Source organism: Castor canadensis, chromosome 1 (assembly GCF_047511655.1).
Source record: "Castor canadensis chromosome 1, mCasCan1.hap1v2, whole genome shotgun sequence".
Lineage (NCBI taxonomy): Eukaryota > Metazoa > Chordata > Mammalia > Rodentia > Castoridae > Castor > Castor canadensis.
In genome coordinates, this window is record NC_133386.1 from 140541286 (window position 1) to 140559716 (window position 18431).

The following is an 18431-nucleotide window of genomic DNA, read 5'->3' on the forward strand; positions in this document are numbered from 1 at the left end:
AGCCCTTGTACTCAGGTGAGTGAATGGACAGATACAGGCAAAGGTAACACAAATTGTACTCTCATTGTGTTATTTGGCTAGTACATTTGAAATGACTGAAAAAATTTACTTAGACAGGACTTCATAAGAAAGTGGCAGAACCTTTAAAGTATTTTATATGCATGTATGAAAACAGAATAATGAAACCCATTAAAATTGTTTAAAAAGGGGGGAGATGGGAAAAGAGAGAGCAACAGAAGTGGTCAATTTAATCAAAGTGCATTAATGTATGTATGGAAATATTAATATGAAATTTCTTTGTAAATCAATATAACTAATTTAAAAAGTGGCAGGATCTTGGTCAGGCATGAAAAGGGACAGAAGAAAGCATTTCAGATAAATAGTGTGAGCTGCATACATAGTTCTTTCAGGAAATGGCAGATGATCCAGTGTGGTCGAACCTGGGATGAATATTTAGGGGAATAGAAGGAATAAGGCTAACAAATTTAGGCAGGAAGATGTTTGTAAGTGTGTTTAGTGGTTTTTATTTTTCTGGTCACAATGGAATCCCATAGAGTTTCCTTAGGGAAATAAAACATTCAGTCAGTTACACTATAGTAGATAGGTTAAGTAGGGATAGAAAACTAAGGAAATCTTTATAGTGACACAGGAAAGACATGAATTACTGAAGATGTTGAGGAAATGAGTTAAAGAGCAGTTTGAGAGAACTCGGGGCAGGACTGAGGGCCATCGACATTGAGTGGGAAAGAGATCCATGGGTTCTAGCACCTGGCAGAAGGCCATATGGCAAAGTGTAATAAAGGAAAAGCTGGAAGGAGAAGAGGCTGAAGAATAGTGATCACTCCTTGCAGGGTCTTGTAAGCCAGAGTTAGGATATAGATTCCATCTTAAGTACAATGACAACCCATGAAGGTTTTAGCCAGAGCCTAGAATGCTATAATTTGCCTTTTAAGATGTTGTTTTTAGCTATAGTACAGAGAATGAATTATTATAGAGGGCCCAAGATTCATATCACAGAGACCAGTTAGGAGGCTTTTGTTACCCAGACGAAAGATGATGACAATTTAAATAAGAGTGACACCCTCACCAAACTCCCAAAAGTAATAAATAAGAATTCTGGCAGAGAAAAAGGGAAAGTAGGAACCAAAACTCATTTTATAGGTTGACTATATTTATTAACGAATTAGATATCGAGGAAGAAAGAGAGAGAGAGAGAGAGAGAGAGAGAGAGAGACTGAATCCAGGATTACATTTGGCATTCTGACCTAGTTATGGGTTGGCTGTAGTAATATGCAGTGAGATGGGCAGGGAATGGAAAAGAAATTGTTGGTAGGTAGGGAGATAATAAGATTTTAGGTTTATTTTGGTCATGTTTTGTTTGGGATACCTGTGCAATATCCAGGGGGGATGTCAAAGGCAAGAGGAATACTAGTCTGGAACCCAGAGTAGAAGCTATACATCTGAGAATTTCCTGAGCATAGATAATTAAAAAACCCTCAAGAAATCGAGGAGAGATATGTGAGAATGAGAGGGTAATAAAGAATGAGAGAAAAGGAGAGAGGGAGGGAAAAAACAAAGCAAAAAAAAAGCAATGACAAGACATGAGGGTAAGGAGAGTAGTAGAGGTGGAAGCTAGATTGGAAGAGATTGATAATTAAATGAGATGACAAAGTAGAGAATAATCAATTTTAAGTTTGTTTTTAATTGATAAGTGAAAACATAAAATTTCACATATTTATAGGGCACAATGTGTGTTTCAATGCATGTATGCATAGTGTAATTTTCAAATCAGATTAAACACATCTCCCCAAACATTTATCATTTATGGGGTAAACATTAAAAAGTCTTTTCTTCTACCTTTTTGGAATATACACTGCCTTGTCATTATCAATGTTACCCTACTGTGCAATAGAACTTCAGAATTTCTCTTACCTAATTACAACTTAGCAGTCAAAGTTTTAAAGTTTTTTTCTGTGAAGAATAGAGTTGAGGGGAATTAGATGGAGGAATACACAAGGCCAAGGAATGCAGTGTCATGCTGATGTTAATCAAGATAAATGTTTTAGAAAAGAGGTTTGCATGGAGGAAGATTATAATGACAAACAGCATTTTAGATTGTATACAAGGACTGTAATTATCATATATGATTTCATCTTTTCCTCACATTAAAACTCAGTAAGATGGTCATGGGAGGTAGGTGAGAAAGTGAAAACATTAAAGGTATCCATGATAAATGTTAGTTTCTGTTGGCAGACTGATGGCTAAATCACTATTTGAGCCCAAGTCTCTAGCTTCTAAAACTTATCCCTGTGTCATGGTAATGAGTTTGTATTACATTTTTGTAAAGTCATTATGGATTTGAATTGCTGTGGAGCAACTAAGGGGAAGCAGAAGATAGTTATGATTTAAGACATTGGATTTGAAGGCAGGGAACTAGAGTCCTCAAAACTCAAGTTCAATCTTTGACATGTTCCTACCACATGAATGACAGTAAGTAACAACCTTCAATTTTCTTAATTCAAAGAAGCACCCACATTTCTATGTTTCAGATTTATGCTAAGAGTTTTATAAGATTACCTCAAAATTCTCAAAAGAACCCTTTCAGGTGGGAACTTGAAGAAATGAGAAGGGGGCACAGATAAAAATTTTTGGAAAAAAATGTTTAAGAATTTTCAAAGGAAATGATGATGGGAGGTGAGGAGGAAATAGAAAATGAGGATTCCTGTCAGAAAAAGAATACTGCCAAGGTCAGAGACACAGGTCAGCTTTACAAAAGATAGGGATGGGGCACCACTTTTGACTGTCATGAAAGCTAGGAAGGACAGTGGATAAAGGGAGAAGCATGTGTAGATGACATTAAACCAAAGGTAGGTGAGGGACAGCAAAAGGACTTCTCGTGTTCCCAGGTTAGCTGGAAGTGGGGCTCTAGTTGGAGAGGCTCTGTATGTCAAATAGGAACCCATGGAGCCCCTGCAATGGAATAATATAGAATGTGTAGAGAATTATTAGGAGGCTCTAGGCTTATTTATTTTTCATGAGCCAAACTTGACATTTCAGAATGAAATTCTTTTGTAACTCAGAATGTAGTTTGAGTTAGGAAATGGGAAGGCAGTGAAGGACTGACTGTTTTGAGGGAAAATTTAATCAGGAATGCGCATCCTTGTAAAGACGCCACTGACCATATATGTACAGCAGAAAACTCTTCTTTTCTTTTATTATTCACATGTGCATACAAGGCTTGGGTCACTTCTCCCCGCTGCCCCCACCCCCTCCGCCCCCTCCCTCTCCCCCCCACCCCCTCAATACCCAGCAGATACTATTTTGCCCTTATCTCTAATTTTGTTGAGGAGAGAGTATAAGCAATAATAAGAAGGAACAAGGGTTTTTCCTGGTTGAGATAAGGATAGCTGTGCAGGGAGTTGACTCACATTGATTTCCTGTGCGTGTGTGTTACCTTCTAGGTTAATTCTTTTTGATCTCACCTTTTGTCTAGTTCCTGGTCCCCTTCTCCTATTGGCCTCAGTTGCTTTAAGGTATCTGCTTTAGTTTCTCTGCATTAAGGGCAACAAATGTTAGCTAGTTTTTTAGGTGTCTTACCTATCCTCACCCCTCCCTTGTGTGCTCTCGCTTTTATCATGTGCTCAAAGTCCAATCCCCTTGTTGTGTTTGCCCTTGATCTAATGTCCACATATGAGGGAGAACATACAATATTTGGTCTTTTGAGCCAGGCTAACCTCACTCAGAATGATGTTCTCCAATTCCATCCATTTACCAGCGAATGATAACATTTCGTTCTTCTTCATGGCTGCATAAAATTCCATTGTGTTTAGATACCACATTCGGAAAACTCTTTTTAATGTGATTCCTCACTAAAGCTGCCCTTTGTTTTCTTTCTTGCGATAAGGTCTTGCTATGTAACCCAGGCTTGTCTCAAACTTAATAATAATGCTTCCATTTACTACTAGATCTGTTTATATTTAATGTCCTGACCAATAATAAATGATTTTATAGGCACATTGAAGGTAAGGACCATGCATAATGTTTCATGATGCATAATTATTTTATAATTTTTTTAAGGCCTCCAAATGGAAGAAGGGCACATTCTCCTACATATATGATGAGGATTTGAACTTGAGTACTATAATTCTTCTGATATTAGATCCTCTTTATAGGTCCTCTGTGAAACAGAGAAGGAGGAAGAGAATTCCTGGAGGCCATGTTAGTCTTTAATATCACCTCAACCCATCCAGTGGCTTTCTTGTTGTCGGGGATCCCAGGCTTGGAACACCTACACATCTGGATTTCCATCCCCTTCTGCTCAGCCTATACTCTGGCCCTGCTGGGCAACTGTACCCTTCTCTTCGTTATCCAGGCTGATACGGCCCTCCATGAGCCCATGCACCTCTTTCTGGCCATGTTGGCAGCTATTGACTTAGTCCTTTCCTCTTCAACACTGCCCAAGATGCTTTCCCTATTCTGGTTCAGAGACCGAGAGATCAACTTCTATGCTTGTCTGGTCCAGATGTTCTTTCTTCACTCCTTCTCCATCATGGAGTCAGCAGTGCTGCTGGCCATGGCCTTTGACCGCTATGTGGCCATCTGCAAACCACTGCACTACACCATGATCCTGACCAGGTCCCTTATCGTCAAGATTGGCATAGCCGCTGTGACTCGGGCAGTGACGCTAGTGACCCCACTCCCCTTTCTGCTCAGACGCTTCCACTACTGCCGAGGCTCTGTGATTGGCCACTGCTACTGTGAACACATGGCTGTGGTAAGACTGGCTTGTGGGGACACCCGCTTCAACAATATCTACGGGATTGCTGTGGACATGTTTATTGTGGTGTTGGACCTCCTCTTTGTTATCTTATCTTATATCTTCATTCTTCGGGCAGTTCTACAACTTGCTTCTCAGGAGGCCCGCTACAAGGCATTTGGGACATGTGTGTCTCACATAGGTGTCATCTTAGCCTTCTACACACCTGTAGTGATCTCCTCAGTCATGCACCGTGTGGCTCGCCAGGCTGCCCCACACGTTCACATATTCTTTGCCAATTTCTACCTTCTTTTCCCACCCATGGTCAATCCTATCATCTATGGTGTCAAGACCAAGCAGATTCGTGAGCGGGTCTTAGGATTATTCCTGAGAAAGGATGCAAAAGGAGAATGAAGGACCACTAAAGAGTGCATCGTGGAGTTGGTGACATGGCTTGATAGGAAGTGGAGGGATACCAGTATCTCCATGTTTAGTTTTTCCCTTGCATAATAATGAAAATAATGTTATGAAATTCACAGAGCTTCCAGTCTGATTAGGACTGGTGGATCTGTGTCCTGTGGTAGCCTCTTTACTCAGACGCTGACTTTGCTGACTCCTCAGAGTCCTCATTCTTTTCCTTAGGTGACTTTAGTGTCCCAACCCATTGGCCCCCTGGTGACTTCAAATAGACACAAAAGTGCTCTCAAGTTCATTTGCATTATGTGAAGCCTGAGGATCTTAATTTTTATTCAGAGTCTTTGGGAATTTAGTAATTTATTTTTCCACTGAGGACCTGGGTGAGCAGCAAAGGTACATCAATGTAAGAATCTTTCATCAGTTACTGACAGGTGGTGTCCAGCTTCCGACTAAACTTTTCTAGTGCTGGGGAGTTTGCAGCATTCCAGGGCTGTATGTTCTAACTGCGACAGCCCTGCATATTAGGCGGTTATTTCTTTAGCTTAGTCAGCCCATGTATTCTTTGACTTCTTTTTTATGTTTCCATATTCACAGCCAATCCTTGTCATTAAGCACTTCGAAGAAAACATGTCTTCTGACTTTTTTTATATATATCATGAAACTTTCTTTCACATACATGTAACACATTTTCAATAAAAACATGAATTTCTCTTTTATTAGCTAATCTAGTGAAGTCTGTTGTAGGGGATGGGGATACATAGACTGTTAAACGGGTTTCTGGGAAAAGAAGAAAATGATAACTGCAATAAATTCTGTTCTCTGAACAACCCATCCTAGAACCTGGTACATGAAAGAAAAATGAGCAAGATAAAACAGACAAGAGGTGGGAATATTGAACTATAGTTTTCTTTTTTCTTCTGTCTCATGAAAACTTATAAGCTAGATATTTTCTTTACGATTAATTTTGACAACTCAGCTTGGCTTTTCAGATGAGTTCTTCCATGAATATACTGTTTTACTTTCATCTTATGACGCCTTTGTTTCCCCAGAAACTATATTTAGGAATTAAATATCTTCATCTATGTATGTACCTTTATCTGTTTATCTGTCTATGTTGTTTATCTTTGAAAGATAACAATTGTTTCTTCTGATTGTAGTTGGGGAAGGTGAGGCGCTTTAAAAAAAGTATTAAATACTAACACATAAACAGTAGCATGAATTACAACAAGTTATTTCTAACAAAAGACATGCTTATTCTCCTATAGACTTGCACAAAGAATGTCATCCTCCTTTAAGTTATATCCATCCCCAATGGAGAGGAAATAGTTTTATTCCTAGTACAAATCCAGTAAGATAATGATCCTGTAGTCAGGTAACATATCTATCATCAACATGACTAGGCTTAGCCATAAATAATAAAAGGAAAATTACCTTTTGTATTACTTCATTTTAGTTTGGCACACAAAGTATGAATAAGAAGTATGATCATCCTATGAGTACATACATCTTTACCCTAAAGAATATCAGATTAGTATAAGAAAATTTGGAGTAGGCTAAAGTAGTTCTTGCCTATAATCCCAGCTACTCTGAAGCAGGAGGCAGGAGGATCCTGAGTTTGATGCCAGCCCAGGCAAAGTGAGGGAGATTCTATCTTGAAAACAAAATACAAACAAAATGAATGGGGGCATGACTCAAGTGATAGACCATTTGCTTACGAATTGTGCTTGAGTGTAGGATCTTATTCTGCTTAGTGATTCATCCAGCACCTTTCTTTCTTTGTTTTCTCAAGATAGAAATCTTGGTGTAATCTTGGCATCCCTTTTCTCTCATGTCCTATAGCCATTGTTTAATAGATTCAGTGGTACTTTTTACCAAAATATACAAAATCTGATAACTTCCCATTACATTCTGTGCTAAAATTTGCTTCAAAGATACCATCCTCTCTTCTTTGAATTAATGCAATAGACTTTTTTCCCTGCATGATGCTAGGGATTGATCTGAGGATGCACACATGATTGGAAAGCACTCCATTACTGGCTGCATCTCCAACCCTGTGATAGACTCTTAAGTCTCCCCTCTTTCTTGTATCCCCATCAATTTGTGTTGTTCTTTTTATGAAAGCCAGAAAAAACTTTCTAAGAATATGTTAAATTATGCTACTTCTTTGCTCAAAACTTGGGTTTTAATTCTGAGAGTCAGGAAGAACTTTGCAAAGTCCTTACAATGGCCTAAAAGGTGCTATGTGCTTAAGACTATCAGCTAACCCCAAGCAGTATAAACATAAACAAGTCAACTGTCTTTCTCAATAGAAATGCAAAGAAGATAGTAAGAGTAATGAGAGGCACAGCAAAGATAAAGGCACAAGCAGGCCCCACCTGAAGTACTTACAGCTTCTAGGGAAGAAGGCATGACATTTGGGAAGCATGACTTAAGCATGAGAACTATACCTAGATACATAACAAAAGTACAAAAAAATTAAAGTCTTAGCAGCAGCCCAGGTTGGGGACAGGGACATGTTACATTAAAAGATCATAGTTAAGACTGATTATTGACTTTGGCAAAAGCAAAAGAAGGAAGGATGCAATGGGATGTATTTAAGTAAGTAAAAGAAAATAATTGTCCATCCAGAATTACATTCCTCATGTAAATATCTTTCATGAATAAAGATGACTGAAAGAGACTCACTAACAAACATGAGTAGAATGTGTCACTATAGGCCTGAAATAAAACCAAAATAAAAATAATTCTTCATGCAGATGGAAAATGATTCAACAGAAAGGTGGAAAGACAGGAGGGAATGAGGATCACCAGAAAAGGAAAATATAGGCAAATTGGAAAGAACATTAAGTGTATAAAAGGAAAGGAGCAAAGGAATTCAACAGAACAGGAGTATTCTGTTGTGTTCTAGCAGTTTCTCCTGTGTAGTTATCTGAGCCATGGTTGCTTCTCACCCCTCTATGTGCTTTTCATCCCTGTCCCCATGACATCAGGCTTATCCTCTTAGAAGAGAGCCAAGTGACAAAATAAGAAGGTGTTTTGTTCCTCAAATCCTACCTGATTTATCTGGCTCTTGTCTAAATGCTTTGACTCCAAACTATACGTTCTCAATTAAGTCTATACCACTCAGACTCAACCAATTAGTGTTCTAGATCCCTATTTCCTATAAGCAGGGAATGTCTAACTTAACCAGTGTATCCTATGTTCCATCTGAAGTTTCCCCTCAACCTAAGGTTGATTCTCCTCTGTCGCTATTTTTCTCTTGCCTCCAACTTTTGCTGCAATAAGGTTTTGGTGAGATGATTTCAATATAGGTGGTATCCTGTTGACACGGCTGTGCATGGCTAATTTAGGTTGCAATTTTAAAAGTACTGTGTAGGTCAACTCCCTGTTTGGCTATCCTTATCTCAACCAGCAAAAACACTTGTTCCTTCCTATTATTGCTTATATTCTCTCTTCAACAAAATTAGAGATAAGGGCAAAATAGTTTCTTCTGGGTATTGAGGGGGTGGTGTGGGTGGTAAGGGAGGGGGTAGGGGAAGGAGGGAGAAATGACCCAAGCCTTGCATGCACATATGAATAATAAAACAACAAAAAAGATTATACAATAAAGTTGGAGAAAGCATACAGTAAAAAAAAAAGTCCTGTGTAGGAATTCCACCTTATCCCAGCATCCCAGGAGATCATAGTTATGTGGTGGAGCTGAGTTCTATACCCCTTGAGGGCAACCATTATGGAAGATGAAGTTAAGCTCAGTATATCTCTGTTGTTAAGTCCAGGAATGAGTATGATTGAAATTGCTTTTTAAAAAAAGTATAGAAAGAATTAGGACAAGCAAAGTCCATGGGGAATCCTGATAATAAGCAGCTTCCTTCCTGAGGTAGCTTTTGTTTTGCAAAATAGCAAATGCTAAGGTCAGTTGTAGGTAGAAAGACCATCCTTTGCCATTTATATATGTTTGATAATTATTAATAAGTAATTTCATTCATATTGGCCTCTCCATTATGTATTTAGATCCCCTCAACTACCCTATGAGTTAGGAAAAGTTGTGACTATTATGGAGGATCAGAGAACTGCCTCACCAAGGTCACATGCTAGATGTTAATGCATGACCCAGACCAAAAAATATTATAAATATAAAATAAAATACCCAATGGGGCTGAAACCCTGATCTTTCAAGTCTTTGAATTGGTGGCAGTATATTTGTTCTGGTAAGTCTGTCTTTCTCAGTAGACATGCAAGGAAGATAGTAAGAGTAAAGAGAGGTGGAGCAAAGCACAAGCAGTCCCCACCTGAAGTACTCACAGCCTCTGGGGAATAAGACATGGCCCTTGGGAGGCTTGCCTTAGTTCTACTACGTTGGGAGAAGGGGGCATGGGCTGCAGGAAACCATTAAGGGTGTTTGCCCTGGGTCAAGGGAGTCTCTTTGCATCAGCCCCTAGATAAGAGCCTTGAGCCCTCCATGAATCCTGAGGTCTGTCCTCAGGGCAGTGGTTTCTGCCCCATATCTGCTTCTACACCTCAGGGGCAGAGGTTTGTGATGATAAAGCCAGCTGCTCCCTTCATAGATCCTTCCTACCCCAACTCCTTTCTAGAAGATAAAGGCTCTAAAGTTAATGGAAAGGACCAGAACTGTATTTCAGACTGAGGCTGTGACAGAACTGGTACTGGGAGAAAGTGGAAAGAGCTGGCACAGTTGTGGTGAGGGGGAAAGAATGGGGGGCACTATCAGTTATTTCCCACAGCTGGTCTTGGTCTTAAGCATCAGCTCCCTGCTCTCTTCTGTGCCCCTATAATTGCCTGTATTTTTGCTTTAAAAACAGGAGGACACCAAAATGTTTCATCTATGTGTGCTAGACATTCTATTCCCCCCCAGAGAGGAGGCCTATCTCTTTTCTATGCCAAACACTGTGGGACATCTCCAGGAAGTCTCAGCTGATCATTCCAGTTTGTCTCCTGTAATTTCTCATCTCCTATCATTGCTTTTCCTACCCCCACTAGTATCTCTTCCCAGTGAGGAGATTTCTGCATTAGTCGACAAGGAGAAAATGAGACCCGAACTAGAAAGATTGCAGGGAGGTTCTTCTACCACAAGCCACATCCTTAAAGGACTTTAGGTGAGTACCTCCCTGCTCTTGAGTTTTAATACTTCAAATCCCTCATTCTCATATCTTGTTAAAAATTATGGGTGCTAATTGGCTGTATTATGTGAGTATTTTCTGAGTATAGAGACCTCCTCTAAGCACTTTTGGGAGAGACAATGGCATAGGAGGTAAGTTCCGTGGTCTGGCATGGACATTTTGGCTCCTGATACAGAGTATATTTTGGACAAAATACTCACTTGAAAGTATTGCACTCTGGAAAATAGGTGCAGAGGACTGCTTACTCTCCTACTCTGAGCTCTACATTCTGGGTGCAGTAAACTTTAGATGAGCTTCCAAAGGTATAAGTCTCCAGGGTTGTTGGATGACCTGTGATTAGGAGAAGAAATTGAATAGATGAGATATGTTTTTCTTTGCAGAGGATTGGTGGGCAGGCCTCAGGTGGCCAGTGACATTCAGAAAGTATACAGGAAGTCAGGGGGATATGAAAACTCAGATAAAATGAATCGTATTTGGATTTATGAAAAGCATTTCTGGAGGGCAAAGATGCAGCAACACGTGGAATAATTTTGTAGTCACTTATAGAGTGTCTGTCATATATTAGACACAGTTCTTGGTACTGAGGATATATCTGTTAAAATCAAATTCCTTGCTGTCATGGAGATTGTTTGCTACAAAGCCAAGTGTTTGTTCTTGGCTAAGAAACAAATAATTACTAAGGTTAGGTTCAGAAAAATATTATATCTGATGAGAAAATTTTATTCTGCTCTAGGTAACAAAGGCTGGTGTAAGTTTCTTAGTATTTCTAATCTGGAAGAGCTTAATTTAGAAGATAAATAACCATTCTGTGCTTGGACCTCTGGGTAAGAGATCTTCTTAAAAAAGAAGATGGAAGACGTGTTTTTCAATAGTCCAGTAGTCATGCTTCATTTGGTGAAATGTTCAAAACCTACTGTGTATGCTAAGGGCTGAAGATGTAGGAGTGAATAAGTCACAGACTCTGAACTCTGGTCCCTTCATTTCACATTGTGATGGGATTTTGCAATAGGGATGCATATTGGAAAATAAAAGTGGAACTTTGTATACTTGTTAGGGTTCTTTTACCCTAGCTGCAGTTTGTGGTGAAGGTGGCTTGAAAAAGGGTGATGATTGAAATAGGAATAGGCATTTTTTTAAACTGTGGAGGAAGTTCCTATGATTTTGCTGATGAATTGAATATGGTATTAAGAAGAGAGGTAGAACCAAGGATGACTTGATTGTAGGTTGAATAGCTGTTTGGAAAGGATGCTATCTTCTGATATGTAAGAGGTGCTTGAAAGAAAAAAGTCAACACTTCTGCATCAACATGATAGGTTTGGGATATCTGTGAAACTGTAGGTAGGCACTTGGATATACTAGTCTAGAGTATAGAGGCAAAGTAAGATGTGAATTTATATTTGAGGTGTTAGTACATGGTGGCAAAATTCATGGTAAATGTATAGAATGCTAGAATGAGGGCAATACTCCAGGATGTTTTTTTTTACAATTTATTATTATTATTGTTCTGGGGGTACATTGTTACATTTACAAAAATTCTTGCACTATATCATAGTTGAATTCACCCCCTCCATCATTTTCCTTTATTCCCCTGATCCCACATTCTTGGATTAGTTTCAACAGGTCTCATTTTTTCCATTTATGTACATGTATACACAATATTGATTTTTGAGCCAATATTCCCTGTATTTTTTTCAAATTACCTTCAGCTTAAAAGCATGTTACAATCCTTCCCCCACCACTTTTTTTTTTGGCAAGAGGATCTTTCTAACCTCTCTGGCTTCAAACTCATGGTACTGGTATTATAGTTGTGCACCACGATGCCCTGCTTGTAAATTTTTCTTTTTAAAAAACAGTCTCCACAGTAGCCAATACCCCATTTCCTTGCTGACTCTTTTTTTTTCATAAGACCGTTTTCACTATGTCCTTTATTTTTTTGTTTATTTATTCACATGTGCATACATTGTTTGGGTCATTTCTCCCCCCTACCCCCTCCAACACCCTTCCCCTCCTCAGTTTCAGGCAGGTCCCATTCTGTCCTTATCACTGATTTTGTTGAAGAAAGGACATAAGCATAATAAGAAAGACAAAGTGTTTTTGCTAGTTGAGTTAAGGATAGCTGTACAGAAAGATTCAGTACTATTGCTTTCATGTACCCATGTGTTATGACCCACGTTGATTCAACTCTAGCTGATTTTTACCTTGGTTCCTGATCCCCTGCTCATGAAAACCTGTTGTTTTAAGGTTTCTGTATTAGTTCCTCTGGAGTGGGGACATCAAACTCTTTCATGTTTTGGGTTTTCTACCTATTCCTGTATCTCCCATATGTGCTCTCCCCTTGTCATCTGATCCAAGTCCAACAACATTGCTGCATTTGCCCTGGACCTAAAGTCTGCATATGAGGGAGAACATATGATTTTCGGTCTTCTGAGCCTGGCTGACCTCACTCAGAATGATGCTCTCCAGTTCCATCCATATACCTGCAAATGATAAGATTTCATTTTTCTTCATGGCTGAGTAAAATTCCATTGTGTACAAGTACCACATTTTCATAATCCATTCGTCAGTAGTGGGGCATCTTGGTTATTTCCATAACTTGGCTATTGTGAATAGTGCTGCAATAAACATGGGTATGCAGGTGCCTCTGGAGTAACCTGTGTTGCATTCTTTTGGGTATATCCCCAGGAGTGGGATTGCTGGATCAAATGGCAGGTCTATGTTTAGATTTTTAAGAAGTCTCCAAATTTTATTCCAGAGTGGATGCACCAGCTTGCATTCCCACCAACAGTGGATTAGGGTTCCTTTTTCCCCACATCCTCACCAACACTTTCTGTTGTTGGTGTTTTGGATGATGGCTATTCTAACAGGGTGAGATGGAATCTTAGTGCGGTTTTGATTTGCATTTCCTTTATGGCCAGAGATGGTGAACATTTTTTTCAAGTGTTTTTTTGCCATTTGAATTTCTTCTTTTGAAAAAGTTCTGTTTAGTTCAGTTGCCCATTTCTTAATTAGTTCATTGATTTTAGGAGAGTTTAGTTTCTTAAGTTCCCTGTATATTCTGGTTATCAGTCCCTTGTCTCATATATAGCTGGCAAATATTTTCTCCCACTCCGTGGGTGGTCTTTTCAGTTTAGAGACCATTTCTTTTGTTGTGCAGAAGCTTTTTAATTTTATGAAGCTTTATTTGTCCATCCTTTCTCTTAGTTGTTGGGCTGCTGGGGTTCTATTGAGGAAGTCTTTGTCTATACCTATTTGTTCCAGAGTGTTTCCTGCTCCTTCTTGTAGTAACTTCAGCGTTTCAGGTTTGATATTTAGGTTCTTGATCCATTTTGAGTTGATACTAGTACAGGGTGATAGACATGGATCTAGTTTCAGTTTCCTGCAGATGGGTAACCACTTTTCCCAGCAACATTTGTTGAAGAGGCTGTCTTTTCTCCATTGTATATTTTTGGCACCTTTGTAAAAAATGAGGTAAGTATAGTTGTGTGAGTTCATATCTGGGTCCTCTATTCTGTTCCACTGGTCTTCATGTCTGTTTTTGTGCCAGTACCATGCTGTTTTTATTGCTATTGCTTTGTAATATAGTTTGAAGTCAGGTATTGTGGTACCTCCAGCATTGCTCTTTTTGCTGGGTATTGCCTGGGCTATTAGGGGTCTCTTGTGTTTCCAAATGAACATTAGGGTAGATTTTTCAATCCCAGTGATGAAAGTCATTAGGATTTTGATTGGAATTGCATTAAACATGTAGATTGCTTTTGGTAGTATAGCCATTTTTACTATGTTGAGTCTACCGATCCACGAGCACAGGAGATCTTTCCATCTTCTGTAGTCTTCCTTGATCTCTTTCTTCATGAGTTTGTAATTCTCCTTGTAGAGGTCATTCACATCCTTTGTTAAATTTACTCCTAGGTATTTGATTTTTTTTGAGGCTATTGTGAATGGAATTGTTTCCATTTATTCTTTCTCAGTTTGCTCATTGTTGGTGTATAGAAAAGCTAATGATTTTTGTAGGTTAATTTTGTATCCTGCCACCTTATTGTAGCTGTTTATGGTGTCTAAGAGTTTTTTGTAGAGTTTTTTGCGTCTTTAAGACAATAGGATCATATTGTCTGCAAATAAGGATATTTTGAGGGTTTCTTTACCTATTTGTATTTTTTTTTACTTCTTCTTCTTGCCTAATTGCTCTGGCTAGAAATTCCAGTACTATGTTGAATAGGAGTGGGGATAGTGGCCACCCTTGTCTTGTTCCTGATTTTAGGGGGAATGATTTCAGTTTTTCACTGTTAAGTATGATGTTGGCTGTAGGTTTGTCATATATAGCCTTTACAATGTTGAGGTATATTCCTTCTTTCCTAGTTTTCTTAGAGCTTTTATGATGAAGTGTTGTTGGATCTTGTCGAAGGCTTTTTCTGCATCTATTGAGATGATCAAGTGGTTTTTGTCTTTGCTTCTATTGTGTGCTGTATTACATTTATAGATTTGCACATGTTGAACCACCCCTGCATCTCTGGGATAAAGCCAAGTTGGTCGTGGTGAATGATCTTTCTGATATGTTGTTGGGTTCAGTTTGCCATTATTTTATTGAGAATGTTTACATCAATGTTCACTAGGGAAATTGGCCTGTAGTTCTCCTTTTTGGAGGTGTCTTTGTCTGCTTTTGGGATGAGAGTAATACTGGCTTCATAAAATGAGTTAGGCAGTGTTCCTTCCCGTTCTATTTTGTGGAAGTTTAAGGAGAGTTGATATTAGTTCTTCTTTAAATGTCTGATAGAATTCAGCAGTGAATCTGTCAGGTCCTGAACTTTTCTTTTTTGGGAGGCTCTTGGTGGCAGCTTCAATTTCTTTTTGTGTTATAGATCTATTCAGGTGATTAATATCCTCTTGGTTCAGTTTTGGATGGTTGTAAGTTTCTAGAAATCTGTCCATTTCTTCGAGATTTCAAATTTATTAGAGTATAGGCTCTTAATGTAGTCTCTGATGATTTCCTGGATTTCCGTGGTGTTTTTGTTATCTCTGTTTTTGAATTTCTGATTTTACTGATTTGGGTTTTTTTTCACCTCATTTTAGTCAGGTTTGCCAGGGGTCTGTCAATTGTATTTATTTTTTCAAAGAACCTGCTTTTTGTTTCATTGACTCTTTTTATGGGTGTTTTTGTTTCTATTTCATTGATTTCAGCCCTTATCTTAATTATTTCTTTCCTTCTACTTGTTTTGGGGTTTGTTTGTTTTTGTTTTTCTAAGAGTTTCAACTGTAGTATTAGGTCATTAATTCGAGATCTTTCTGTCCTTTTGATATGTGCAATCATGGCTGTAGACTTTCCTCTTATTACTGCCTTTGCTGTGTCCCATTGGTTCTGATAGGTCATGTTTTCATTTTCATTAACTTCTAGGAAACTTTTAATTTCCTCTTTTATTTCATCAGTGACCCATTCATTGTTGAGTAATGTATTGTTCAGCTTCCAATTGTTTGCATGTTTTTTACTGCTGTTTTTGTTGTTGATTTCTAATTTTAATGCATTGTGGTCAGACAGAATGCATGGGATTATTTCTATTTTCTTATGTTTGATGAGGCTTGCTTTGTGCCTTAAAATGATCTATTTTGGAAAAGGTTCCATGGGCTGCTGAGAAGAATGTATATTGTGCAGAAATTGGATGAAATATTCTGTAGACATCAGCTAGGTCCACTTGATCTATGGTGTGATTTAGTTCTAGGATTTCTTTATTGGTTTTTTTTTTTTGGATGACCTATCTATAACCTATTGGTTATAGAGGGGTATTAAAGTTTCCTACTACCACTGTGTTGGAGTTTATATATGTTTTTAGATCCTTCAGAGTATGCTTGATGAAATTGGATGCATTGACATTGGGTGCATATACATTGATAATTGTTATTTCCTTTTGGTGTATTTCCCCTTTTATTAGTATGGAGTGTCCTTCTTTATCTCACTTAATCAAAGTAGGTTTGGAGTCTACTTTGTCTAGATAAGTATTGCTACTCCTGCCTGTTTTTGGGGATCATTGGCTTGGTAAATCTTCTTCCAGCCTTTCACTTTCAGCCAGTGCTTATTTCTGTTGATGAGGTGGGTCTCCTATAGGCAGCAGATTGTTGGGTCTTCCTTTTTAATCCAGTTTGCCAATCGATGTCTCTTAATGGGGATATTTAGTCAGTTAACATTCAGTGTTAATATTGATCGGTATGTGGTGATTCCTGTCATGTAGTTATCTTTGTTGATTAAGGGTTTAATTGTGTGCAGCTGAATCAATGTTACTCTTTACTTTTTTGCCTTTTCTTCTCCTGTGGTTTGATATTGCTTGCCCTTTCATGGTTTTGTTTGATTTCATTTTCTGTGTGCAGAATTCCTTGGAGAATCTTGTAGTGGTGGTTTGGTGGTCACATATTGTTTTAGTTTCTGCTTATTATGGAAGACTTTTATTGTGCCATCTATTTTGAATGATAGTTTTGCTGGGTAGAGTATCCTTGGGTTGAAGTTATTTTCATTCAGTGCTTGGAAGACCTCACTCCATGCTCTTCTTGCTTTTAATGTTTCTGTTGAGAAGTCTGCTGTGATTTTGATGGGTTTGCCTTTGTATGTTATTTGTTTTTTTCTCTCTTACAGCCTTTAATATTCTTTCTCTAGTCTCTGTGCTTGTTGTTTTAATGATAATATGTCGTGGGGTAGTTCTATTTTGTTCAGGTCTGTTCGGTGTCCTGGAGGCTTCCTGCACCTGAATGGGCATAGTTTTCTCTAGATTTGGGAAGTTTTCTGTTATTATTTTGTTGAATATATTATGCATTCCTTTTGATTGCACCTCTTCTCCTTCAATGACCATGATTCTCAGGTTTGGTCTTTTGATGGAGTCAGTGAGTTCTTGCATTTCTTTTCACAGGTCTCTCTGTTTGTGGTGGTCTCAGTTTTAGTTTGGCATTTATTTAAGGTGTCTATGACTTCATTTATTTGTTTTTGTGTTTCCTCACATTCTTTTTTTTTGTCTTCTTGGGATTTCTTGAGGGCCTCCTCTATGTTTTGGTTGGCCATGTCTAGTAACATCTCTATGAAATTCTCATTAATTACTTGTAGGATTTCTTCTTTCAGAATGTTCTTGTGGGCTTTGTTGGGTTCCTTGGTATAGTTTATCTTTGTTTGTTGGAGTCTGGGTCTGGGTATCTGTTTTCTTCATTTCACTCTAAATCCTGTAGTACTTTATTTTTTTTGGGGGGGGGGAGGAATGGTTTCCTTCCCTTTTTTTTCTTCCCATATTTCCAGTAGGTAATGTTTCTATCCCTGAACTATGTGTAATTTAGTATTAGCTGGGTAACAATATTAATACTAACCAAACCAAGAAAGAAGGATAAAAAAGAGAGAGAGATGGAAAGATAAAAGGAATAGAATAGTGAGGAAAAGAGGAAAAAAAAAGAAAAAAATGGTAGAAATGGTGAATGATCAAACAGTAAACCAGGCAGCAAATCCCTTAAATAAGGGAAAAAAATTAAAATAAAAAAAAATCACCAGCTCTGGAGCAGTAGAATTGCAATCTTAGTTGTTCTGATGCTAGTTCTTTAGCATCCAGACCTGTCTGTGTGTGTCTTTTAGGTAGGTTTGGATCCTTCCTGTGGAAGTGGATGGTGGGTGGGGTCCCACAGGCCTTCAGGTGGAGGCCTTTAGCTGAGGTGAAATAGTGGGCCTTTGGTGCATGGGCTTGGCGTGCCTGAAGGGCTCAGGCTGGCAGAGTGGCAATCCTGCGTGTCTATGGAACCCTGGCTTGACAGGCTTGGGAGGCGTGGCCCAGCAGAATGGAGATCATGTGTGTGTGGGTCCCTGGTTTGGCAAGCTTGAGGGGCACAGGCTTGTGGTGTGAATATTGTGCAGGGCTGTGCAGGCCTTGGGGGTGTGGCTTGGTGGGATTGTAAATGTCTGTGGATCCCTAGCCTTAAGGGCTTGTCCCATGGAGATCCTGTGTTTCTGAGGGGTAGGACTTTGGGGTAGCACAGCCCTGGCATTGTATGGAGTGGCGGCTCCGCGGGCCTATGGGGCAGGGCTTAGTGTGCAACACCTACTATTCTTTTAGTATATGGTGGCATTGAGAGGCCTCCCATGAGCTAGAGGTTCAGAGTATTGATGTTTC

General features: G+C 38.9%; 1 protein-coding gene across 1 annotated transcript; it reads left to right on the top strand.

The window, feature by feature from the left end:
* The first annotated feature begins 4216 nt into the window (after positions 1-4216).
* LOC141420891 (olfactory receptor 52K2) lies at positions 4217-5170 on the top strand. The gene has a single exon (XM_074066591.1). It carries the CDS (start codon positions 4217-4219, stop codon positions 5168-5170), a length of 954 nt encoding a protein of 317 aa, XP_073922692.1.
* Positions 5171-18431: the final 13261 nt, after the last annotated feature.

Coding starts and splice junctions, on each gene's coding strand:
- LOC141420891 (XM_074066591.1), top strand. CDS start 4,217: ATGTTAGTCTTTAATATCACCTCAACCCATCCAGTGGCTTTCTTGTTG.